Source organism: Aedes aegypti, chromosome 1 (assembly GCF_002204515.2).
Source record: "Aedes aegypti strain LVP_AGWG chromosome 1, AaegL5.0 Primary Assembly, whole genome shotgun sequence".
Taxonomy (NCBI): domain Eukaryota; kingdom Metazoa; phylum Arthropoda; class Insecta; order Diptera; family Culicidae; genus Aedes; species Aedes aegypti.
In genome coordinates, this window is record NC_035107.1 from 14,296,351 (window position 1) to 14,323,797 (window position 27,447).

At 45.1% G+C, this 27,447-nt stretch overlaps 1 protein-coding gene across 1 annotated transcript in view; it reads right to left on the reverse strand.

Annotated features, from left to right (window-relative positions):
• Positions 1 to 6,504: 6,504 nt before the first annotated feature.
• The window catches only part of LOC110680850 (proline-rich protein 36), a 578,332-nt gene continuing 557,389 nt past the window's right edge, over positions 6,505 to 27,447 (reverse strand). The window contains exons 5-12 of the mRNA XM_021856646.1: positions 25,595 to 25,882; positions 11,272 to 12,965; positions 10,592 to 11,202; positions 10,164 to 10,531; positions 9,887 to 9,919; positions 9,364 to 9,640; positions 9,156 to 9,282; positions 6,505 to 9,087 (exon numbers count right to left, since the gene is read on the reverse strand). Of these exons, the coding sequence (XP_021712338.1) occupies positions 7,977 to 9,087; positions 9,156 to 9,282; positions 9,364 to 9,640; positions 9,887 to 9,919; positions 10,164 to 10,531; positions 10,592 to 11,202; positions 11,272 to 12,965; positions 25,595 to 25,882 (4,509 nt within the window). The 3' untranslated portion in view covers positions 6,505 to 7,976. The remainder of the gene's footprint in view (positions 9,088 to 9,155; positions 9,283 to 9,363; positions 9,641 to 9,886; positions 9,920 to 10,163; positions 10,532 to 10,591; positions 11,203 to 11,271; positions 12,966 to 25,594; positions 25,883 to 27,447) is intronic.

The following is a 27,447-nucleotide window of genomic DNA, read 5'->3' on the forward strand; positions in this document are numbered from 1 at the left end:
AAAAATTGTATTTTTGAACAAACCAAGGGATTTACCTAGAATAACTCTAGAAGATAATTTTGTTGAAGCAATCGAAGCAATCATTGATATATTCAACATCATTGCGTTGCTATGTAACTTCCATAGCAACCACCCTTGTAGCATACGAGTCTGAAATAAAAATTTTATTAGTAGTTCGACCATTGACTAGAACACGTGTCAAGTTATTTTCTCCCGGAAAAATCTTTTCCCTGCGGCTTGAATCTCCAATAAGGAGGAGGATAGCGACTCATTGGTAGATGGACAACAGTACCAAAGTTTGATCGGTGCTTTGTTGTACATCGCTGTCAATACGCGCCCGGACATTGCAATCTCGACTTCGATACTCGGGCGTCGGGATTTGGCATCAGCTGGTATCGTATCCATTCGGTACTGTACAACTGCGAGAAGCCATAGGGATTCTACCACATGATGTTGAGGAGGAGTGTTGAAGCAATCGAAGCAATCATTGATATATTCAACATCATTGCGTTGCTACGTAACTTCCATAGCAACCACCCTTGTAGCATATACAGACGTATACGAGTCTGAAATAAAAATGTTATTAGTAGTTCTACCATTGACTAAAACACGTGCAAAGTTATTTTCTCCCGGAAAAGTCTTTTCCCTGCGGCTTGAATCTCCAATAAATTTCTTCGGTGAGTATCTATTCTAAGAGTTTCTCCGTGAGATATTCTTCTATAGAAGTTAAACCGTTCTTTAACCAAAGCTTACATAACCTATTCTGGGTTGAATTTTTGGAGGCTTCTTTTGGCCATAGCGTCAAAACTTCCCAGCTCATTCTCAAGAATTCTCTAAGAAGGGATTGACTTCAGGATCCAATATCTTCTGGAGTTTCACCGGTGTTCATCCAAGAGTTAATTCGATAGCTTCTCTAGGAAAATGTGTAAAAGTCTTATTAGACGAAATGCCTTCAAAAATATTCTTCGGGAGATTGTACTGCTTTCGGGGCGCCTTTAACGGGAAATTCTACGAAAGCACTAGAATTTTCTCCAGCACTTTCACCGATTTTTTTTTACTGAAACTTATTGAAACACTGAAACTTATCATCAAGATCCCAGTTTTGGTAACTAAGTGAGTAGGGGTATCGGGGGCAGTATGAACAGTGCAGAATGGACACCCCCTGTATATCTGCATATGTGAATAATTTTACACTTTAGAAGCAAACGATATTTCAGTTGCCTGTCGGAAGAGTAAATTATCCACTAAAATTTCAGAAAAAATGTTTAAAACATTCATTTTGAACCAAAAACTTGAGCATGATTTCTTTGGGTTTGAAAATTCTAACATTCACACCTTACCAAATAAGGTTTCAGAGGAAAATGAATGCAAGTTGACCAGTAATGTAGCTCTTGATTGAACCTTCAATTATGTATGCTATATTCAAAAATAGAGTAGATTTTTTCCTGCTACTTTAAGACATTGAAAAACTTATATGAACATTTTTTATAATGTTGGGGCAATATGGACACCGGGTGACAAAAAAGAGCTTCAAACACAAAATTATCCAAAAATATTTATCTATTAATACAATGATTATGATGCGGAACAACAAATCGGTTGAAAATGTAAATATTCTAGATTAAAACTAACCTGGAGACAATATTGAAAACAATGTTCAACAAATGCTTAAGAGCTCTATAAATCATACTCCACATAAAAATCAGTATAATATTCATGTCTTTACAGTCAAAATTGGCAAATTCCTTAGGATGTGAAGTTTATGGGAGGTATGACCAATAATATGTTACAATTATTCATAGATTAATTGATCATTCCAGATCATTCCAATTCATAAATTCCCATTTAATTGTCAAAACTCAATTTACAAACTTCGAAATAAACGTTACGTAAAAAGAAGACTTCGTAAATTGACGTTTTCGTTTACCATCCGAGCAATACCTAGATTGTAATACGTCCTGAACTTTCGAGCTATTCTAACGTTTTTTTTTCCAAGCAGTTACTTCCAAGTGTTTCTAAAGTTTTCCATTGAGGATCTCCTACAATAACACCTTCTTCAGTCCCAAAAGAATTTACGAAACATTTTCCTGAATTCCCTTCAGCTGCTCATCTACGATCTGCTCCAAAGTTTAATCCATGAGGTCTTCCTGGAAGTAAATTTTTAGAATTCTAAGGAGATTCAGAAAAATATTCACTCGGGAAAAGGGTCCTGAAGCCCTGACCCAATTTTTGTGCCAAACGCTTTGAATGTTTTTCATTGGTTTAAGTCCAAAAACATCTTTGTTCGGTTTTTGAGATTTTGCCATAATCCTTGTTTGAAACTCAAGTCGACTAAATGCACGTCAAACATGATCAAAAGTGTCAAGGGTCAAATTTGGATCCGTATTTTGAACTAAAGTTTAAATATGAAATAGCGATTACTTGAGCGGCGAAATTAGCCAAAGGTGGCAGTACCCTATTCCTCCAACATTCCAATCAGTGCTTTAAGCTACTATAGATAATTGCTTCAGAAGCTCCACTGCGTTGCAAAAAAGGTTTTCCAAAAAAAAACTTAAGAAAATCGGTATCGGTATCGGTATTTCAGTGTTTTTTTGGAAGATATGCATGGAAATCATTCTATGATTTTTTTCTCTGAATATTTAGAAAGTTGTTTAAAACTGACAATGGTCTCTACTACTATGGACTTCTTGAAACAAGGTTCCTTAGGAATTCTTCTAGTTCCGCAAAGATTTGTACTGAACTTACTTAAAATGTTTCTCCCATGATTTTTTTTTTCTGATGAATCTCAAAGTAGGTTAAGGATCCCATAAGTTTTACTAAAACTTTATGAGAGATAAACTTTTTCCGAAGTCTAGTAATATCTATAGAAATTAATTCATCCGATGTTTTTCCCTTGAACCCAGGTCAGGAATTCTTGGCTGAACCAGTGAGGCTGAGCTCATCCAAGGAACATTCCACAACAGTTCCACATTGACTAAGAGTCCTTTATGAAGCTCAAAGTTCTTTTTCTTGCAGTTCATTCAGAAGCTCAATATTTGCAAGAGCTCACCAGACTAGATTAGGGGATTTCGCATTGAACTGATTCGAAACTTGTCCACTCATAAGCATCGTCGTATATACTTGAAGGAGATGAGAAAATCCTTTAAGATACCTTTACCTTTACCTCTGGGAGTTTCTAAAGTGAAATCTGCCATCTGACTCTCTAGATCCATGATGTCGGGGATTTAAAATGCAATTTTGAGCCATTTATATTTTAACGACCTTTTGAAGGCACTTCAGAGAAAATCAAACTTCCGAATGAATCGGTACTGACGGTGAGCTCGTTTTATGCTATTTTTAAACCAACACGACGGAAATCATAGCCTTACCAAAGATTTCGACTAGTTCTACCATAGATCTGCGGAGTATCGTTTTGATTCGAATCGATGTTCTTGATCCTACAAGAACAGTTATTACGCTGGTAGATGTTATGGACTGTCTTTCCGGTAGTTCCTGATGTTAACTTAAGAGGCTGCCCTGAATTGTACCAAAAAATTCTACGAAAAATTCTCCAGAAAATATATGAAGCTCTTCCGGTGGTTTCAAAATACCGTTCAAAATACAGTCAATATTCAACTACATTTTTTGAAATGAATAGAGGTTTGGAGGAAAATCGTTCTAGAATTTCTTTTGAGGGCTCTCTCAAAAAGTCCTCTGGGATTCTTTCCCAGAACAGAAATAAAATTAGAAATTTGTCCAAAACTGACAATGGTCTCTACTACTATAGACTTTTCAACTTAACAAATTTCCTAAAGGAATTTTGAAACTGACATTACATATTCCTTTCAACATTTATTGTTTTGATAAATCTAAAGAAGCTTAAGGAGCTGATCCCATAATTTATACTAAAACTTTATGGAAGGATAAACTCTTCCTAGAATCCAGAAACATCTGTGGAAATCAATTTATCCAATGTTTTACCCATGAATGCAGTTTTTTAACTGGCTTAGTCCAGACAAGAATTCCTCTAAGTGCAACTCATTTGAAACTTTCCGAAACGGTTCCACATGGAGTGAGAGTTCTTTCTGAAGCTTAAAGTTCGCGTTCATGCAATTCATCCAGAAGCTCAATATTCGCAAGAGCTCATCAAACTAAATTAAGAGAATGGAATTTTTGGATTCCGACGGGAATCCTTACAAATCCAATTGGAATCCTTACGAATCTGACTGGTAACCTTATGAACCCAACTGAAATCCTTGCGAATCCGCCTAGAATCCTTGCAAAACCGATGGGAATCAATGTAAATCCAACTGGAATCTTTGCTTATCCGACTGAAGTTTTTAAGAATTCGATAAGAATACTTGTGAATCCAAGTGGAATTCTTGCGAATCTTACTGGAATCATCGTAACATTTCGAATGGACAGGTTAGGAATACGACTGTAATCTTTGCGAATCCGACTGGAATTCTTGAGAATGAAACTACAATCATTGTGAATCCGAATGTAATCCATGCGCATCCTACTGCAATCTTTACGAATTCGACAGGAAACATACTAATTTAACTGGAACCCATGCAAATTCAACCGGAATACCTACGAATCTTACAAAATACCTTGCGAATTGGATCGGAATCCTTGTGAATCCGACTGGCACCCTTGCGAATCCGATTGAAATCCTTGCGAATTCGACTGGTATTCATGCGAATCCCACAGGAAACTTTATGATTTCGACTGGAATTCATGCAACTTCGACTGGAATCTCTACGAATCCTACAAGAAACCTTGCGAATTCGACGAAATCCTTGCGAATCTGACCGGAATTCTTGGGATTCCGACTGGAATCCTTGCAAATCAGACTAGAATCCTTGCGAATCCGACTGGAATTCTTGCGAATCTGAGTGGAACCCGTGCAAATCCGACTGGAATCCGAATAGATTTCCCAAGGATTCAGTCACTCATCCATAAATCCAAAATCTCTATCAAAATTCTCTGAAATCGCTAAATTTTTACGAGCAATCAAATGTTTCAAGAACTTCTACTACATGTTCAATAATTACATTATTATTACCAAGATTCCTATTATTCTTATCAAAATCTTGAATTTTTCACCGAATTCCAAATATTTCGTATTTTTCGCTCTATGCGCATGCGATTTCCAAAACTCCCGCCGAAATCTCGGATCGCCCACTGTAATGCTTGAATTCAAATAGTTCAATTCTGTCGTAATGACACTAAGCACACCGTTAAAGTTGCTCTAAGCAGCGTAATATATAGTTCAAGGAATTATCAAAATTCCTTTAGAATCTTTTGCAAGCATCGCTCTGAGAGTTCCTAATATGCCGTCTGACTACCCAGATGCTTTGCTGTAGCTAAGCGAAGTTCGATTTTGGATTCATCTTCACATTAAAGGCTTATTAAAGACATTTCATGAGTGATTTGTAACTGATGGTGAGCTCGTTCTATGCTTTTTTAAACCAACACGACGGAAATCATACACGGAGCCGCAAATCAACCCAACTTTGACTTCTTTTGACGCAATTCGGATCTTCCGTGGGATAACCCAAATTTGGGTTAACTGATATATACCTATCATTAGGTTGTTTCCATTTGACAGCGGAAAAAACAAACAACTCACTGCAAAAAAATCTACCCAGCGGTAGCTTTCGAAGTCTCCGTGATGGGTTAAAACAACTTAACGTTAGGTAAATTCGAAAGAACCCAAATTTGGCTTATTCCATTGAACTTCGACGCTGGGTCGGTGCGTCTCTCTCTGTTTTTGACAACATTGCTGTTGCGAGAGAAGCAAAACAACCCAACCCTGGGTAAAAACTAAATGCAGTTTACCCAAATTTGAGTAAAAAGAACTTTCTTTTTGGGTAATCTGATTTCTCCGCGTAGCCTTACTAAAGCTTTCGACAAGTTCTGACATGGATCTTCGGAAAAATGTAAGGTGAAACTGCAAAATGTGGACCAGTAAATTAAGGTTTCCGTTGCAGCTTCACAGTTTTCAAGGATTCTGTAGGACTCCATCAGAGATTTCTGAACATTTGCTTAAGTATTTCGTCATCCTCAGAACTTCAAAGGTTTCATACTTGACAAAACCTTCAGAGGTTGTACTCCGAAATTCCAACGGCTGAAGCTTCAATCCTCTTATGCTGCCGCTTAGCTTTAGGATCCTACCGTAACCTCTGAACGTTCAAAGAAACCTCTCAAGTTTCCATCAATTTTCTAGCTTCTTACCAATGCTGGTAATTGCTCATATGGTGAGCTTATTTCATGTTCCCCTTCTGAATATCTGCTATAGTCACCTAAAAAATCTTAAAAGGTTCATCCTCGAAAAAACTTCAGGTTGTACTCCGAGATTCAAACGACTGATTCTACCGATGATCAGAATTCTGAAGAAAATCTCTAAAGATAGGCTGAAGCGACAAGCCTCTTATGCAATAGCTTCAGGATGATACCGAAACCTCTGAAGCTTCAATGGATACTTCGAAGTTTTAATCTATTATCTATTTTTTTATGAACGTTGGTTGTTGTTCATATGGTGAGCTCGTTTCATGAAGTTTTCATACGTGTTGCTCTTCTGCATATTCGCTTCAGTGTTCCATCATCTTCAGATTCTCAAAGGCTTCATCCTCGAAAAAACTATAGGTTCAAGCCTCTTATGCAGCCGCTTAGATTTAGGATTCTACCGTAACCTCTGAACATCCAAAGAAACCTCTCAAGTTTCAATCTATAATCTGGCTTTTTTACAAACGCTGTAGAATGCTCATATGGTGAGCTAATCTTCATGAGTATTGCCCTGGTGGTGAGCTCGTTCCATGCTAATTTTAACCTGACACGACGAAAAACCTATCTTTCTCACAAACAGCAGCTGTATTGATGTAACAATGAATTGAATATTCTCCTTGAAATGTGAGTTTTGCGTTATCAACTCAGAACAGAAATTATTACCAACCGTCCGAACCCACACCCGCAGTGCCCATTTCCCATCACATCCCCTTTCCCAACCGCTTCCTCCCCATTCCGCATTCCATGCAACGAACCTCCTCCGCGCATTCCCGCGCGCACCCAATGCAACAACGAAAAAATAAAACCTTCCTTTTTAAAAAACCATGACCGTGAGCTGCCGCCATTAGCTGCTCACCGTTTCCTCCTATTGTTTTTCAAACAAATCATCTAGGGTATAAATACAATACAAAGCGCTTTTGTGTTGCACAATTTCATCGTCTCCTTCTCGCGCGCGCGCGCGCTCACACGCCCTAATTTTGTTGTTGTTTATACAAATATCACTACTTAACATTTACAATTATTACAAGTATTAGTATAGTACAGAAGGTTGTCGTCGGCTTCGGCGCCGCTCTTGGTTTTGCTGTAATAGTGGTTAAGCCCACTACATCAGAGCGAAAGAGGATGGATGAAATAAAACCACTACTGCTTGTGACACGCGCGCGCTTGCCCACACACATGCAACGCGCAACGTCCGATTTCCATTAAATTGGAAAAAATGCACAAATTTCTACAAATATGTATGTGTGTGTGTGTTTGTTTGTTAGTTTCAGCGCGTCTCTATGTATATATATTAAATATCTCACTAATAATTTCCATTTATCTCTCTCTGTTCGCGCTTCTTCCGATCGGAAAAAAGTTCTGTTTTGTTGCACCATTCGCGCGTCGATTCGTCGACTTCGAACAACGCTTGTATGTGTACGTGTGTGTGTGTGTTTAACGTCCTAATTACAATTTAAAAATATCACCTTTTGTTGTTTTTGCTTCCTCTCGCTTTTCGTTCCTGCCTTCGAAGCTCCGGTTCGGACTCCGCTTCGGTCCTCTCCTCTCGTCAGTGCATCACATGCTCTCGTCGGTCTGCTTTTGATTCGTTCTCTCGCGGTTTGCTATTGTTCTGTGTTGTGTGTACGGTTGGTGGACAGCAGCTCACTCCCTCAATCGTCGTCATCGATAACGATCAATGATGCGGACGCCGTTGATGATGACTATCATCGCGATTGGCAGGAGTCTTCCTTTTTGTGCATATCGACCGATACGGGGAGGGGTCCGGGGCCACCGGGCATTCCCGGCACGGGTCCACCCGGCGCTCCGGGAGGTGGTCCGCCGGGGCCTCCTGGTGGTGCTCCTTGCATGGGACCGTTGGTGGGAGGACCTAGCGGGTGAGATGACGGAGGTTTCAGACTACCGGGTGGACCACCCGGGGGTCCGCCGGGTCCTTGCGGTCCCGGTTGCATCCGATGGTGCGACTGGGGTGGTGGCACAGGACTTGGTTCTTTGCCACGGTAGTGCGCAGATTGGGCTGCGTACAGAAGCGAGGCTTTGGCTTCTTCCGCTCGGTACAGGTCTACCATGGGATTGTAGCGAAGCTGGTGCAGGGATTCGAGCCGATAGTCCCGGAAGGGATCCGCTCCCCATGGACCAGGCGGAGGGAAATGCGAGGGAATACCCATCGTGGGCGGTAGTATCGATCGGGAGAGGTGGGCAGTCGGTAGCATGTGCGCCGGATGTCGGCTAGTCATGTACGGATGCGGCATCATCGAGGGATGGTACCGTGGGTCGGAAGCAGCTGCTGCTGCCGCCGCTTGACTTCGCATCATCATCTCTTCCTCCTTGCTTCGCATGCTGACTTGCGGTTCCTCCTTGATCCGGATGTCCAGCTCGGTTCCGTTCCTCAGTGGAGACCTGTCTCGCACCATGGAGTTCGCACTAGCCGCTGCAGCGGCCGCCTTCGATTCCCGTTGCTGCTGAACCAACATCCGCTCCCGCTCCATCTCTCGCCTTTCCATTTCCCGTCGTTCCTTCTCTTTTCGTTCGCGCTCTCTCTCCCGCTCTCGTTCTCGCTCACGCTCTCGTTCCTGCTGTTCCTTGCGTAGCTTCTCCTCTCGTTCGCGTTCTCTTTGCTTCTCGCGCTCTTCGCGTTCTCTCCTCTGCCGTTCCCGTTCCCTTTCGTCACGTTCCCGTTGCCGTTCGCGTTCTTCGGCCTCTCGTCGCGCCGTTTCGGCTGCCACGCTAGGGTCTGGCTTGATCGTCGGCGGCCACGCACCGGCTGCTCCCGGCGGTGGCCCCGGAGGATACCCAGCCACTCCACGTGGTATTGCACTGTGAAAAATAACGCAAGGAAATCCATCAGTTATGAATTGTTCTTGAACAGACCCTCAACAACTTACCTTCTCCACGGGTCGTGTAACGATCCGGCCATCTGCGATCCGATCGGGATGTCCCGCGAGAACGGCGACAGCCCACTGAAGGGCGACCCGCCGTACGGCGATGCGTATCGACCGAAGGGGGAGACACCTTTTGAAACACATGTAGCGGCATTTAGTACATGGTGACTACTATTACTGCTGAAGACCGTGCCCGAGGGGAAAACCTTACCTAAATGACTAGCGGCCGAACCGATGAAGCTCGGCGGCAGCGGTGCCGATTCGTAGGGCCCGGGCCGACCCGGCAGCCCGGTCGGGGGATAGGCCGACGACGGCAGGTCGTGCGGTCGCACCAGACCGGCCGCCGACGGCGGGTACATGTGCGACGGCGGCCTCAGCATGTCCGTGGCCGTCTTCATCGACGCGGCCTTGTCCGGGTTCTGCTTCGCCTGGTGGTGGTAGATCTCCCACGCTATCCGCACGTGCATGGCGTTCCACTTTCCGGTTTTCTGCGAACGAGAAACGAATGGCGTTGATCAGTCACACTGTGCGCGACGTTTGTGATCGGATCCCGAGAAAAACAGGTCTGTGCGCTATTCGGTAGTTTACCTCGTTGGCGCTTCGCGCCCGGAGCTTCTTCTACACAAAACATGCAATGATGATGGGGGATGGAGGGACAACACAAAAGAATGGAATGGGAAAAGCGCAATGAACCCCGCCCCCTTTCTGCCAAGGGTGGTGGGGATGGAACCTACCTTTTTGGTCGGATCAACCGGCGGTGCCTGCTGCTGTGAACGTGTATTTCGTGGTAGTGGTAGTAGTAGTAGTAGTGGTGGTGATGGCGATGAGTGGTTATACGAACCAAAACAAGTACGAACGAGAACGAGAAACAAGAAAAACAAAGCTTTATGATTGGCTGCAGGAGCGCGCGGATGTGTGCGTGTGAGATATTAGGAACATTTACACCAACCAGGCAACAGAACACAAAAATGGTCTACTGCGGGTGGGGATGATGGCTTCGCCGGGACTTACCTTGGGCACAAACGATTGCAAGTGGCTCGGTGGTACGAATTGGGTTGGTCCACTTAGGCCGGGATGAAGCAGTCCGGGACCGTACGGATAGGCGGGCATTCCGAGCCCCGTCCGGTAGAAGGGCGAATCGACGGCACCGATCTTCGGCACGTCCTTGAAGAGAGGCGGTGGAAAGAGCGCTGGTGACGCAGAGGCAGCCGACGGCAGGATCGGCTGGTGCTGATGCTGGTGTTGATGCTGATGCAGATGGGTGTGCTGGTGTTGATGGTGATGCAGCTCCTGGCGCAGGTAGGGCGGTGCCGGAACCGTACTGAGACCGCTCCGGTCAAGAAACCGATTGTCCAACTCGCGCCGCAGCATGTCTTGGTCTGTTGAAGAGGAGGAAGCGTGTTAAGCGGTAGTCTTTCGATGGTGTAATCGGGGCTTACCTTTTGTGGAGAATAACGATTCGGCCGAGAATGGGTGCGGTGCCGTCGGTTGCGAGGGTGTGCTGGCCGAGGAAACGACCGGCGGAGGTAACGGCGCTGCAAACAGCGGCGCCGGGAATGATGATGGGGGTACGGAGGAATGCGACGTCGGTGGCTGCGAGGGCGTCGGTCCACCGGACGAGACAGAAGGCGGGGGAGGAGTTGGTCGAGACAGGGAGGAAGAACTGTTATTTACAAGGGAGCTGGCCGCCGGTGAGTGTGACGGTGGCGCCCCCACGGAAGATGCAGCAGCCGAAGGTGGTAGAGTCGGCGGCCAGCCCGGAGGACCCGCCGGTAAGCTTGTGCTGCCACTGGAACTACTGCTGGTCGTAACGGACGCTAGCGAAGGTTTAGGGTAGGTAAGACTAGAAGACACGGCGGACGAAGCCGCCGACGAGACGGACATCGCCGCCGGAGAGGATAGTGCAGGTGGACCAGCCGAACTGTAAGGAAGCGTTGGTGATGGACCCGGCGGAGGGCCACCGGTACTGGCGCTACTCGCGCTGCTGCCTCCACTACCGTACGGTAGCGCAGATCCTGGCGTCGATCGCGATAAACTACTTACGTTACTACTGAAAGAAGACAGAGAAAAGATCATTAGTAAAGCTTCACGTGCACCGCAAGTCTTCCCCCTCACTCACCTATAACTATCTCTTTCACGGTTGGGACTATGCCCCCTGGGAGAGTGCGTTCGCGTGCCGGGACCGCCGCCGGCCATGACCGAGGGATGCGACAGATGGGCACTATTGCTATTACTACTGCTACTGCTGCTAGTAGGCGGGAGGTGTGATGAGAGATGGTGGGCGCTTCCGTGCGGCATTCCCGGCGGAAGTGGCCCCACCAGCGGATGATGCGAGGATGGTCCTACTAAATGCGGCGCTGGTGGCTGAGGATGCGACGAGAGGGGCGGCGGCTGCTGCTGTTGGGACGCGGCCGCCGGATGATGAGGAGGTAAGAGATGTGATGAGCCGCCGAGCGAGGGATGCGTCAGCTGCGACGGCGGCTGATCCCTCAGCGATGGGTGTGATGATGGAGGGGTGGCGCCATGCGGTACACCCGTACTTAAACCGTGCGGGGATGGTATGTGGGAGGAGGGTGGCGGCACAGGACCACTCGAGGAATGAGGGGGTGCCGCCGCCGCTGCCGAAGGAGCTGACGAAGAGTTACTATTGCTGCCGTTGCTGTTGGCGTTCGGGGTGATGGGTCGCACGATTTTCGAGGGCGGTTGACCCATCGGCGAGGCGTCCCGATCGCGCATATGCGAAGGACTACCGTTGGTACCCGCAAGGGGGTGCTGCAGTCGGGAGTCCATTAGGCCGAGACCGAGCATCGACGGTGGTAAGCCGCCGAGACCTGGAGGAGCTCCTGGATGCATTCGAGGTGATAGATTTGGAGCCGCCACCGAGGGCGGTAGATACGGATTGTGATTAAAGCTACCGTAGGGGGCGTAGAGAGGGTATCCAGGGTAAGCCGCTCGATAATGGGGTGGTATACTACCGAGACCGTTCGGTAACATCATCGCGGCTGAATGAGGGATACCCGGATGGGTGGCATGAGATCCATTGAGTAGACCTGTTGGCGTTACTGCCGCCGAGAGGGCAGCACTAGTTGCCACGGCAGGGCTGTGTGTCCGCAAGCCGCTCGTTGACGCAGCCAGTGAGCTTTCCACCGAGGGATGGATGGCAGGACTTTGCCCGCTTGCAGGCGTAGCCGCCGGTGGCGTGTGGGGTACGTTCACTGGCAGTGAAGATGGCGCTGCACTGTTGCTGCTTGAGTTGGTGTGCGGCGGCTGACCACCGTTGGCTGGTATGGTTGGAGGCGGCAGGCCGTTCGGTAGAGAAGCGGACGCCGTGGTGACCGCTGCAAAGGACGACCCCGCTCCGATAAAACTCGGAACGGAGGACGGCTTGACAGGGCCGCTGTTACTACTACTACTGTTGCTGTTGCTATTGTGCTGCTGCATTGGCGTTTGTTGCGGCGAAGGCGGCGGCTGAGATTGCGGCGTGTGCGGCTGCTGCTGCATGGCCGGCGATGGTACCGATCCAATGGGCTGCAGCGGCGATTGAGGAGACCCTTGCTTGCCCGGTTGCTGGGACGCCGATATTGCCGTCGTTACCGTCGTCGTCGCAGTCGTTGTACTTAACGTTGCCGGAATCTTGGCGGATGCCGTCGGTAGGAGCGGCTTACTGCTCAGTCCGGCCGCCGTCTGTGGTGACGCAGGAGGCTGCGGCTGCTGGGGTGACGCCACGCCGGGTTGCTGCGACTGAGGCGACGCCACAGCTGCAGGATGGCCGCCGATGGGCGTTAGGTGGGTACCGATCGGACCATTTGAGACCTGTTTTTGCAAGGAGATAGAGGAAAAAAACATTGTCAATGAGCTTGTTTATGCTAATTGAGGTGCTATTGAATTAGTGCCCATTACGATGCTAAGTGGTGCCATTAGTTAGGCGCGGTTGGTAACCGCCGCCGCGTTAAACCTGTCGTTTGCAAGGGCGCGGTGGCGACGACGAAGGCGGCACCGACCGCGGATCGATTAGATAAATGAATAAACTATTGATTAGCACGTCGCGGGAATGCGATACGACGGCTCGACATCCTCAATTGAAACATAACCTCTAAATTAACAGCTTCCCTTTATGTATGTCGCCGCCTACTGTTGCGGGATGGAAATTCCCCAAACAAGTCCCCATGCTCACTTAATTAAATGCTCATTAGCATAGGCTCGAGTGAGTGAGTGAGTGAGTGAATGAGCAAACTTAGAGGAGGGTGCAAAAAACCGTTCCACAAAATTATCATTTAATTTAATCGCCACGGCTCGCGCGTTCGACGAAATATGTGCTCTGCAAATAATGCGCGAGCAAACCGAATTATTGAGTCGAGTTATTTTGCAAATCAAATTAAAATCTACACCGCCCTGTGTCCACTCTCTCAGTGGGTAACTCCGGGAGCAGCAGCAGCCAGCCAAACAACCGGAGTATGAATAATCGATGTGCGCGCGAATAAATTCAAGCCAGGAATTTTAATTATTTCATGCCAACGTGAGTCCATTATACTCCTGCATAAATTGATTTCGAAATGCAGTCGAAATGAGAGTTTGTCAAGTGGGGGGACACAACAAGCCGGTCTCAGTAGGCGATGACTCGGTGGCTTGGACCGGGGGGCGTAGCGCCAGGGGAAAGTGTGAGAAGCGCGCTCGTTCGCATACACTTAGGCGCGCAAAAAGACAGACGACGACACGCGGTGGATAAATTCGTAATGCGAAACCGATGTTCCGCTTCGGCTCGGGATTCTAACCGCAGAAACGCATCACACCCAATGGAAATTCCTCCGCACGACGACAAATCAATGCAATTATGCAAATATTTGCCTACATTCGGGGGAAACCCGCACGACGCAAATTGAATTGTCCGTTTCAGCGTCCTTCCGCGAACAACAATCGGACGAGATGGAGCGAGAGCAGCTAATTGTCGTTATGATTATTTCATTAGCCAACCATTATCGAATTGTGAGCCAGCCATATGCGAGCAAACATTGCGCGGTTCGGTTCGGTTCGTGTATTGTTCCGATTGGTTGGATAAGTTTCTGTGCATTTATTGGGGGGAATGGATTCCTGGTAATAACGAACGGCGACACGCGGCAGTCAGAATGGGACATCACTGGCGGCGAAAGGCCGTTTTCCGTCCGCTAGACAACAATCGGTTCAATGATTGTCCATCTATATCATCGCCACGCGGTGTAGAATTGCAAAATGGAATATTAATCTCCTGCTGGGGGCTCCAATGGGGACCAGAAAATGGTCATTTGTTAAATGCGGTGAACTAGAGAGGGCGGCAGAGTTTGAAAACTGCGAAAAATGCAATGATTCGGTGCGACGGATTTATAATGAATTTTCTAACGAATGTAGGTTGGTGGTTTTGCTCAGTGTATTAAAAAAAACGTCATATACTGTGTCAAGAAATTTCTATCTCTGTTCACAAAATCAATTTGAACTTTTTCTTCAAACATTCATTGTTGGTCTTCACGACGCTATTTTGGTTTTCATAAGGACATTTTGATCTTTAAAAGGTCAATTTGGCCAATTGAAGACCTTTTTGGTCTTTACAAAGCGTTTTGAAGCTTTCAAAAAGTCTTCACAATGACATTTTTCGCTTTTGCAGTCTTTACAATGTCACTTTTGTCTTAACGAGTTTATCCTTCGAAAGATCTCTTTTAGCCCCATGATTCCATTTTTTGACTTCACAAAATTGTATTAGCAAGCCCGTTTGACATTCAGCGACAAATTTCGAATAAGTTTTGAAACGAATGCAGAGTACTTTTTTTCTCAGTGTATGAAAATTACAAACGTCATGCATATACTGTAAAAATTTTCCCAAGAAATATTATTTTGAATTGCAATCAAGCGTAAATTAAAATTTATCATTCATTGTTGATATCTGTTTACAAAGTCAAGTTGAACTTTTGTTTTCAAAATTAATTTTTATTTCTTCACAAGGCTATTTAGGCTCTCGTAAGACCATTTTGACCCACAAACGGTCATTTTAGCCTATGTAAGGCCTTTTTTTGTCCTTTACAAAGTCACTTTTGTCTTGACGAAGCCATCTTTATCCTTCGAAAGATCTCTTTTGGCCTTAACAATGCCTTTTTTGGTCTGCTAAAGGTCAATTTGGCAAGCCCAGGACTGGTAGCGGCCGAACAGCAAAATAATAATGTGTTCATTGGAGATCTTCCTTCATCTTTAGGGGACGAATGTCGTACATAGCGTACTGAAAACTGTTCCAATTCCCGAATGTCTCCCGGATGCAAAACAAAAAAATAAATAAAATTGAAAAAGTTAAGTGCTTGTTAGAATAAATTAATAAGAAATTTGTCAAATAATGTGGGTTCGAAACATGTTGAATTTCGAAAGAGTTTTGGACAAACCGGTATGAACGATTATTTTAAATATCTAAACGATACTTATAACTACGGCCCAGATAGCCGTAGCGGTAAACGCGCAGCTATTCAGCATGACCATGCTGAGGGTCGTGGGTTCGAATCCCGCTGGTCGACGATCTTTTCGTAAAGGAAATTTTCTCGATTCCCAGGGCATAGAGTATCATCGTACCTGCCACACGATATACACATGCAAAAATGGTCAATCGGCAAAGAAAGCTCTCAGTTAATAACTGTGGAAGTGCTCATAAGAACACTAATCTGAAAAGCAGGCTTTGTCCCAGTGGGGACGTAATGCCAGAAAGAAGAAGAAGAAGAACTCCGTCATAGGAATACCTTAGGAATTATCGTTAGACATGACCTTATGACCTACACCTGGAGAAACTTTAGATCTGGGTAAACTTTTTCTGAGTCAAAGAAGAAATCTGTTTTTATAGAAACGATATCTTGTTAAAAAAAATATCGTTTCCCTATACTGGTTATTTTTTTTTACATAAATGAAAAAAACACATCTTCTTAGGAGTACATCACAAATTTTGCCAAGAATTTCTTCGAGAACTAAACATCAATCTGCTCAAGAATACCTAAAGGACCGTGTCATTTGTTCATCCATCAATTAACTCGCCATGAGTTCAGTAAGGATCCCATAAGAAATTAGTTGAGAATGGCTGGAAGAATTTGCTGTAAATCAGCAGAAATCCGTACAAAATCCTGTCAGGTGTCTCATAAAGACTTTACCTTCGATTAAGAGTCAGTCGATTAATCAAACTAGTACCTAATCCAAAAAATACTTCATCAATTTCCGGCAGAACCCAAATGAATCTCAGGAGGTATTCCAACTAACATGTTTGGCAGAATTCTTAGTAAATTCAAAGATAAGTAATAGCCATTTGTGGAGGGATTTTTGGAAGGAATTTCAGATAAGTTGCTGGTATACCTTCTGTAAGAGTTATGGAAAGATTCCCTCAGAGGGTAGAGAGAACATCTCTTCTAGCACTCTACCGAAAATTACACTGGATTTTTTGCTCACAATTGATCTATCTGTTCTGTCATGCATATGTCTCGGATTTCGACCAAATTTTATTCAAAACCTTTGCCATATGATTAACCCTCTAATACCCAAATTTTTATTTTCGATCTAAATATCATTTTAAGTTATCTAAAATCGTTCTAAACACGTTTTGGGCAATGATTTATTTTTATTCGCAAATCTATGGATTTCGGTTTTTGATTTTTATAATTTTTATTTTTGAACATCCCTACCCTTTTTCATTTTTTCTTGAAGCCTCTTCTAGTTACTGATTTTTGGCAATAATAAAAATTCAAATTTTTACGCTAATTTTAAAAATATTAAATTTTTAATATTTTTCTGGAAACATTTTTATTTTCCGTGTATTTAACGGAAAAACAGGTTTAAAATTATTTGAATACCACCAAGCTCTTCTTTTGTGATAGGTTGATCGTAGAAAAATATAAAAGGTACGATTTTTTATATCGCACGTTAAATGAACCCCGGGTATTTGTAGGTTATATAAGAATACAATTTTTCAAACAATTTTCAAAAATACAAAAAAGTTTCAAAAGTCATAAAAAACTTTTCTTATGTGCGTGTTATGAGTCAAGGTTTTAGCCAAAAATAAAATCATTTTGATTTCCGAGTCACGAAAAAATACATAAAATTCCAAAGTGTACCCCGTTTAAAGGTGGGATTGGGTATAAGAGGGTTAAACTCAAAGTCGTTTCCGGAACTTTGCCAGAATTTTAAACACAAAGCTTCTCGAGAAACCCAAGTCACTTTAGTGACCAGTTTCGTCAAAAAAATCGATTTTTTGTTGCGAATAGTAAAGTAGGAGTAAGCAGTTCGCAAAAAGTTACTATGTCACTAGAAAGTGATTCGCTACCAGCCCTGTTTTGTTGCGAATAGTGAACTTCTAGTGACCAGTTCGAAACTAATGACCAAGTCACTGAAAAGCGACTCGCTGCAAGCAAGCCTATTTAGGCTTTTACAAGGCCATGTTTGATCTTCACAAAGGTGGCTTTCGCAATTTCGCTTTTAGTCTACACAAGGCCACTTTCGGTCTACCCAAGAAAATTCTTGCCTTAAAATGACAATTTTTGGCTTTCACAAGCCCAGTTTTGAGTCTCACAAGTCCCCTTTTGGCAATGCAAGACCACTTTTGGTCATCACAATGAAGCTTTTGGCATTCACAAGCTTACTTTTGGCCACCATAAAGCAACTTTTGACTTCAAAAGGCCACCTTTGGCCTTTGCTGGCCTTCATAAAACCACTTTTGATCTGCACAAGGCCAATTTTGGACGTCACTAGGCCATCAAAAGGACATTTTTGGCATTTAGGAGAATACTTTCAAGCCTCTTTTGGTCCTCACATGGTCTTTTTGACCGTCATAAGGCCATTTTTGGCTTTCACAATGACTTTTCGACCTTCAAAAAAGCATTTCTGGCCTTCAAAATGCCTTTTTTGATCTCCTCAAAGTCTCTTTTGGCCTTCATGAGGTCACTTTCGGGTTTCGCAAGGCAATTTTTGACCTTCACAAGACCGCCTTCCCGAGGTTACTTTTCGTCTTCAAAAGGCCATGCTACTTTGGCTACTTTTGACTTTAATAAGGTCTTACAAAGTAAATTTCAAGGCAAATTTTAGCCTGCACAAGAGAGTTTCAGCTTCACAAGGCCAACTTTGGTTTGAAAAAGACATAAGATATTTGTTTTTTTTTTCAGGAAGTCAGCTTCAGCCAACAAAAGGTCTTCAAAAAGCTTCTGTCAGTCTCAGAAGGCTACTTTTCACCTTAAAGTGAAACAGCTTGGAATCAAAGTTCAATAATGTACCAAAACTTTGAAGGCACAAATCTCGCGAAAGAAGCAATTTCTCTTTTAGCCTTGTACACTATCAGAAAGTTTTAAATAAAAACCTGACTTAATCCACCGATGAGACTGAACCCTTCCTACATTTCAGTACAGGTTTGAAGTAATTATTATTCATCATTCGTTTGGAACCTTGTATCAGAAAAACTAAACTTTAGTATGGTGCGACTATGTTCTATCCGGCATTTTCTAATAGTTCAATGGTTTGCGAAAAGTCCTGGAAACTGCACGTCAAAATGCGGATATCAAACTTTATCTCACTATTTCATATATTAATCGGTAAACTAATACAGAAAAATAAAAAATTGATGTCCTAAAATGATTTTTCCAGCGATTTTTTTTAATTTATGTGCAAGTTTGAATTGAAAAAAGCGGAATTTTAAAGATTTTTGAAAAAAAAATGATTTTTATCTCTGTATCTTATAATTGGATTGCAACATGATTGTAAATGATGTCTGAGCTTCCAATTGATAAATAAAAGAGCTCAAATCGGATGAAAAATAGCTGAGAAATTGATCTAAATGTAAAAAAATTGAATATATTAGAATAAACTTATAATTTTTTCCAGCACTTTACAAAATTCTTCCATTGATATATCTGTAACTAGTAATCCGATTTCAATGAAAATTTGAAGGGTAATGAATACATGTCAGAGCTTTCATTAACCGATTAAAAAATTTGAATCGGTTCAAAAATAGCTAAGAAATCGATCAAAATGCAGACACTTGAAAATATTAGAATATGCTTTTTATAGTACTTCAGGACAAAGACAAATTAAAGACCCCCATGTCCCTTGCAGTTGCTCAAAATTTTATGGCTCATAAGGTAATCTAGAATGCCGTTCAAAGTGTACTGCGATATGTCAAACTTGGGTACCTTTTGCACTACCGAGGGACCAAATGCAGTACTAGAAGTGGTACCCAATCTGAGCCCGAGTGTGACGGATCTGCTTCAAGATACTTTTTGAATCATTACTTTGTAACGAAAAGTCCGATCGCAATGAAATTTAATAGCGTTCTATGGGAATGTTTTAGCTTTCATTTGGAGCTAAAAGTGTTGATAAACGGCTGAGATAATTAGGTGACATTTTTGTAAAACACACACGGACAAATTTAAATCGAAGAAGGCGCGTCGAACACTTTCGCCAAAGGAGGCTTACCATCGCAGCTAGGGCAACAGCAGCGCGATCAGGAGAAACAGCAGGAGCAGCAGCCTCGAGAACAGCATCAACAGGCTCAGGTCAGTGCATGGTCGAAAGTGCTAAAGCTACCGAGAGTTGTAGCAGCCAAGAAACTGGTGGGCGAATTGCATGAGTTCGTCGATAAAAGAAGTAATGTGCACAAAGACATCAAGACTTTGGCGTTGAAGATCCAAGGAGCCCTTGGGCTAGCTGTCAAGGAACGGGCGGCCGTTGCACAGAAAGTGGAATCGACTGAGAAGAATTTGTCGACGGCTGAGGCAGAAACCGGAAGCATGCTACAGATGCCACGAGTGCGGTCATCTTGCTACATTCTGCAAGGGGCCTCACAGAGGTAATTTATGCAGAAGGTGCGGAGAAGAAGGCCACAAGGCGCAAGCCTGCCGGAAGCCTCCAAAGTGTATGATCTGCGCTAGCGGAGAGAGTAACAACCACGTTACAGGAGGCCTGCGATGCCCGGCCTTCATGAAGGCGACTGCTACCAAACCACAGTGGATGTTATACAAATTAACCTCAACACAGCACAACAGTTGCTGAGGCAATCTGTAGCGGAGTACAAGTGCGATGTGGCTATCATACCGGAGCCATACCGTGCCCCGGCCGACGATGGGAACTGGATAGCAGACAACGCGTAATCACCAGCACATACCATCGTGATGGCCGAGAGTCAATTATTGACGTAACTTTCTGTAGCCGTGGGCTGTTAGCAAGTTTGAACTGGCAAGTGAGTGAGGAGTATACGCACAGTGACCACCAAGCACTTTGGTACAATATTGGTAGCGGACGGCAGTTGGAAGCGCGTGCGACTCTATCAAAGGAGCGGAGGAGAAAAACGTCGCAGTTTGACAAGGAGGTGTTCGTTGGGCCTTGAGGTTGGAAGGTTGGAGCGCAATGCTCAGCACTTTACTGCGAGTGAGCTGACAGCGGCATTCGCACGAGCGTGCGATGCAACCATGCAGAGGGAAGGTAAACCGCGACATCTGCGTACAAGCTGTTTTCGGGCTAGGAGAATGATGCAGAGAGCCCGCAACGATGCTGAAAGAGCAGATCGAAGACCAGCGTACAAGGCGGCAAAACCCGCTCTCAACAGGAAAATCCGGCTCAGCAAGAAAGCCTGTCTGGAGGAGCTCTGTCGCAACGCCAATTCCAACCCGTGGGGTGACGCCTACAGAGGCCCAGCTGTACCACCCGATAGGTGTCCGGAGAAGATGAAGACCAGCATTGAAGCGCTGTTCCCCCGGCAAGAACCGACGAGCTCGCCGTCCACACCTTACGGATCACAAGATGACGACGAAGAAAAAGCCCAGGTAAAGAACGATGAGCTAATCGCGTTGGCAAGAGCCTTAAAAACCAGGAAGGCACCGGGACCAGACGGTATCCCCAACGTAGCTCTGAAAGCAGCAATCCAAGAAAACCCGGATATGTTCAGGATCGTGCTGCAAAAAGGCATCGAGGAGGGTAACTTCCCCGACATTTGGAAGCGACAAAAGCTGGTGCTGCAGTCTAAACCAGGCAAGCCTCCTGGAGATCCTCCAGCATATAGACCGATATGTCTGCTGGACACAGTTGGAAAAGTGCTGGAGCGAGTAATCCTAAACAGGCTTACGAAATACATGGAGGGAGAAAACGGCCTGTGCGACATGCAGTTCGGCTTTCGGAAAGGTAGATCCACCGTTGATGCCATCCAAATGGTCGTGGATGCTATAGAGAGGGCGCGGAAGCAAAAGAAGAGAAGAAATCGGTACTGCGGAGTGGACTCTGGACGTAAAAAATGCCTTCAACAGTTCCAGTTGAGCTGCGATCGCCGAATCGCTGCACAGAATGGAAGTCCCCGAGTATATTTGTAAGATTTTGAGGAGCTACTTTCAAAATCGTATATTGATCTACGAAACAGATGCTGGGAAATAGTGCACAACAGTCACGGCGGGCGTTCCACAGGGTTCTATTCTTGGCCCAACCCTCTGGTACGCTATGTATGACGGAGTGTTGAATCTAAGCTTCCCCCGGGGTGTGAAGAAAGGCAGTGAAGCAGGCGAGAATTTCGGTTGGACAGTGTACCATCGACTCAAAACAAGGAGTCAGACACCTGGGAGTGATCGATGATCGGCTGAACTTCAACAGCCTTGTCGATTATGCATGTGAGAGGGCCGTGAAGGTGATATCAGCTCTATCCCGAATTGTTGGGCATGAACAATTCAGCGATCAGCAGCAGCAAAAAACGACTACTGGCGAGCGTGTCTACGTCGATACTCAGATACGTTGACCCCGTGAGGGTGACAGCACTGCAGAATGCACCGGCTGAACAGTACGTTCAGACTGATGGCCATGCCTACAAGGATCGACGCACGCGGGGATTTCGGAAAAGAGCCAGAGATGAAACCATGAGGAAATGACAACAGCAGTGGGATAACGCTGAGAACGGTCAATGGACCCACCGATTAATTTCGTGCCTGTCGATGTGGGTAAATAGAAAACACGGAGAAGTGATTTTCCACTTGACGCAGTTTTTATCTGGTCATAGCTGCTTCAAGAAATACCTGAATAGGTTTGGACACGCAAGATCACCGTTATGCACCGGGTGCGGCGATGTTGACGAAACCCCTGAGCACGTGATCTTCCGATGTCCGCGCTTCGAGCATGAGCGAGCCGAGATGACATCCGTCATCGGCAATCTCGTTAATGTGCACAACATCGTCCAACGAATGTGTGCTGACGAAGAGAAATGGGACGCGGTAAACAGGACAATCGTCCAGCTGATGTCTTTTTACAACGAAAATGGCGAGAGAAGCAGCGGCAATAACGCAGTGGACAGCACATGGCTATGAGTCGTTGGGGCAGCCGGAATCGTCGAAACGACCTCGGCACTCGATAAGTCCGTCTGTTGAAGCGAGCATATGAAGGAGACCAACAGGTGCGACCGGAGTAGGCTAGATCCTCCGCCGGGGACTAGACCGAGTAGAGCGGGCGTAGCGTAGTATCGGTAATAAGTCGTCGAAGCGCCTGCAAGCCGGAAGCCATCCTCCATCCGGAGTTGCAGGACCGACCTCGGCACTTACCGACCGGAGTAGGCTATGTCCTTCCGCCGGGGACTAGCCCAGTAGATCACGAAACAGTACCGGCAAATGGCCGTCGGGGCGCCTGTGAACTTCTCTCCGCCGGAATCGCAGGACCGACCTCGGCATTTGCCCGGATAGTATCGGTTCGGGGGATCTTCCGCCGCCGGGGAAATCTTCGTTGGAGTAGGATAGATCCACGGCCAGGGACTACTCTGAGTAGTACGTAGCGTATCACCGGCTTGAGTCGTCGGAGCGCCAGTGAACCTGAAGCCATCTTCCAACCGGAATCGCTGGACCGACTTCGACACTCCACCGGCCAGTATCGAAGCATGAAGAAGCGCTTTGCCGGAGTAGGTTAGCTCCACCGTCGGGGACTAGGCCGAGTAGCCTCGATCGTCACAAACCAGTTTTGGGTCGTCGGAGCGCCAGCGAACCGGAATTTATCAACCAACCGGAATCGCTGGACCGACCTCGGCATCCAACTGGTCAACCAGGAGAGGTCGAACTGCAGCAGCGGAGAATGAGTCATCGTAGAGTAACGAAGTGCACATGAGCGTCCAGAAGAATTTCGAAAGGGCTCTGACGCGAGGCCAGCCCAAGGGAAGCATGCGTCGTCGCACAGAAAGCTGTCCATAGCCCCGGCGAGATCCAGGGAGACTTACGGCTTCGGCACCATTCGACTATTATCGGCAACCAAATTTCAAACGCCAAATACACATTATTTTTCTATAAAACACATCTATGAAAACATTCAGATGATTCTTTGTTATGTCGCCTTTCCGCTGACGAGATTTCCGTGACTGAACAAATAATATAACCAGAGATGTCATCTATTCAAATAAACACGCCGCAAAATGCGACTGATTTGGAGCTGCCGAAGAGATTCACCAGCAGTTCTCATGGGAAAGTTGCCGAAGAGAATGAGGCTGCCGACATTAGTCACACTGACAATTGATCTTTGCAGCGATGTAAAAACGTTTCCAAAAGCATTTTGACAATTCTGTCGGTGTGAATCGGTAGAGGATTGAGCAACGCATAAATGTAAACAGACAAACACGGAATTTGTCTGCAGATGCCCGAGAAAAATACAAAAGAAGCGCGGCATCGGTTTAGACTGCCGAGAATATGTAAGTTACCCTATTTAAAAATTAAGTAAACACGTGTTTATGAATTAAACTTAAGCGTTTGATACTAAAATTGGGACAGGGCTTCAGAATCCTATTCAACAGTTTCCTTATCTTTTTCATAACCTAATTTAAAAATTCAATTAAGCAATATCCATGCATACTTGGAGAAACTCTAAAGGTATTAAAACAAATGACCTACTGGCGAACACGACTGCCGCTGATCACTGCTGTAGATAATCTTACCGCCAGCAATTGCTAATTAGCCGTCGTTAAACCATAGACAAACGAGAAGCGCAATTCCATTATGCATTCGAAGCTTGTTTCAGGCACTTATCAGAGATCGAATAGCCTCTGCAGGGTTGTAAATCCTCATTTTCCCCTCATTTGTATTACCTCTTAATGGCTCAATTACAAGCCGAACTGTATCGCCTCAAAAAAGCGATGGAATACTAATGTGTTTTTGGTCTTTAACAAAAATGCGTATTCCATCGCGGTCGACGTTGCATAAATAACCCATTTTGTAAGAGTGGGCAGTTCACGAGGACTTAGCCGTCAAAAGTTGGCTGTTTTATCTGAGATGACCGAATAGGAAGTCCGCCATGTTTTATGAATATATATCGCCGTCGTTAGGAAAGTTTTTTTTTTAACAGTCCGATAATAAAGCGAGCACGACGCGACGCACTGCACGCAGTAGGCCGCGTGCGGATTTTACTGACTTCCGACGACTGGTGGTTTGCTGCGATCGTTAGAGGTTATTGCCGGATTCGGTCGGAATCTCCATGACAACCACCGGATGAGAGTGTCTTCCACGCATAAAACGATTGATTTAGCGGATATTGACGCTTTTAGGTCGATGACATTCTGAGCTTAATACAAACCTTCTGTCGAAAATTTGATTCTTCAAACGAATCCATAACCTTTCGGAACGATTTAGCCGCCCATTTACGGCAAAGTGGGCACTAAATGGAAATCAAATTGAATAATTTACGATTATGACTCAATGGTTTCCAACCCGAAGCCCCGTGTTCGTCGAATCGTGATGAGGTTTCGAAAGTCGTAAAAATGGCTATCGTACGCAAAGGCCCAAACGACGCGCACACCTCCCCCGGTGGCAATCGGCCTACTTCGAGAAATCCACAAACGGCCGTGGTTCGCAGCCATCGTCATCAGGGGGAGTAATAAACGTCAGTTTAAATGTCGACGCAAACGATCAAGATGACAATTAGGCAGCAAATTAGGCTCCCACCATCACGGTCAGGTCTCGACGAAGCTCGAATCCGTTCCCTTGGTATGGCTTATAAGCCTACTCGGATTGGTTCGATCTGGGTTCGACGATAACCGCCGCCTACCGCGATATTGTGGGTTGTAAAACCAGCAAAAACCGACAGAATCGGTGGAGAAAAAAAAATCGTTAATATTTTATGCCACTTTTATCTGGCTGTTTCCAAAGTGAGCAAGCTAAAGAGCACGAGTCGAGTTGAGTTGAGACATGAATATTAAAATATCGATGACGAGAGGTTGGGTGATCGTTTTGATAAACGATTACCGTTGCTTTCTCTCCGCAACTCGAAGTTTTTTTTTTTGTGGAAACTCAGTTGGCTTTGGATTTATCTTGCATTTGTGGTGAAACACTAATCTTTATTCAAAATTCATCTAGTGACCCATGTTTCACCGAAACAAGCCCAGTAAAACGTCAAATTGAAAACCATCTGTCATTGGGCGCCATCTTCTGTCAAAGAAGTCCTAAACAGTAAAGCGAAATAAGACTCACCTGCATTGGTGTCGTTGGGTAAGGCGGTGGCAGGCTGGGCGGCGGAAGGGCCGCTGGCGCTGGCGACGGTGCCGGCGGGGCTGGTCCTGCGCTGGCTGCCCCCGGGGGCACCGGGACCGGGCTGGCACTGCCGGCCAGTCCCGCCAGCGGCCCGTTGCTGAGGGGCAGCCCCGTCGTCGGCGGGAAGTCCGACTTGCGGGGGACCGCCGGGCTGGGGGCGGCCGCCACCGGGGGCACCGCCTGCGTCTGTGGTGTCGATGCAAACACGACGGACCCTCCATCAGAACCCTGCGGAAGAGGAAGAGAAGATTGTGGAATTAGTATTTGGTTTGACCTGTTTCAATTTATTGTATAGTTTTTGACATTTGGTGGCAGTGATGCCAGTAATTCCAATTAAATTCATAATTAAAGCTAAATTTTTGTAAACATTTTTGAAATTCAAAATCACAGTCTACTACGATTTGAAGCAACAGAACAAGATATAACCAATTCAATTGAAATAGAGAAAGATTCGAGGCATTATCTGAAAGTTAGCAATAAATTGCGCGGTTCAGCAGAGCATAATAATGTTGTTCGATTACGATAAGACAAACTGGAATCACTTTTAACTTCCATCCACCATCGTCTTTCGACGTGTACGACGAAGCTCCCTCTCTCTATAAGCAGTTCCACAACAGCTGCCTCTGAACGGAAGTCTCAATCGGGGAACGAAGATCGCTATTCGGAGACCGGAGAGGAATGGGTTGCACCAATATGATAATGATAGCATTCTACCGTTCTGTCCAGAAGCACGATGCAACTAGTTTAAGCTTTTAGCATGCGGAAAGATAAAGACGAGCAGAGCTCTGGCCTCTAATAACGGCCGTCTTCTTGGTTGAACAAGATGCAACCTTCTTGAGGAGGGGGGACCCTAACCTGAACATGATAATCACCGGGGGACACGATAATGGTAATCATACTGTAATGTGTACAACGTATAATGACTACCCGGGAGCATATTTGCGATCCGGACCGGACTAATGATTGTGCGAGGCGGAACACGGTAGGTAGACGAAGTAGGCGCATCAGGAACGTGTCACCCATATCGTCATGGCAAACTAAGATGTCAGTCATGCTCGTGTGCCGCTGCGAACAAACTGGTCCGCGCCGAGGAGCGCTCGCTAATTTGAATGTCAAATACGGAGTGCGCGACAGGGGATTATTTCAGCTGGGTCTATCTGAAGTCTAGCCTATGTTGTGTGACAATAGGGTGCTAAAGCCATATCGCAGTTTTAGTACCGAAAGATTAAGTTTTGGCCAGCATCAATTTTCAAATGGTTTTCGTTGGGTGGAGTTCAAAAAACAATTATTTTCGGTTTTTGAGATTTCGTCACACCTTTTGGTTTAAACTCAAATTTTGTGTGTATTGTGTTTTCCGTGTCCCTTCCGAAATGTCAGATAGGAACAACCCCGGTGTTAAAAAGTAAAACTCCTATGGCGTTTGTGTCTACTAAGTGAACGTCAACCAGGATCGAAAGTGCCAAGGTTCATATTTTACTAAGTAATAGCAATAACACGCTTTATCGTGTTATTTAATAAAAACAAGATATTATCAAAATATTTAAGGTTTCACGCGAATGCCTGTCTATAACAATCTATTCTACGTTTTCAGTGTATTTGTTCTTCTGTCCCTTTAGTACGTTCCACTTTCCAGACTCTTATACTTTTCTAAAGCTTGCTTTTTTCCCTTCTATGTTTTCTATTTTTCTAGAGAATAAGCAATTCGCTGTTTTCTGTACTCTTGTCTTCATTCACGATTTTTCAGTCTTTCGTATGCTAATTCTCGATGTCTCCTGTTTTTTGATGTCTGATTT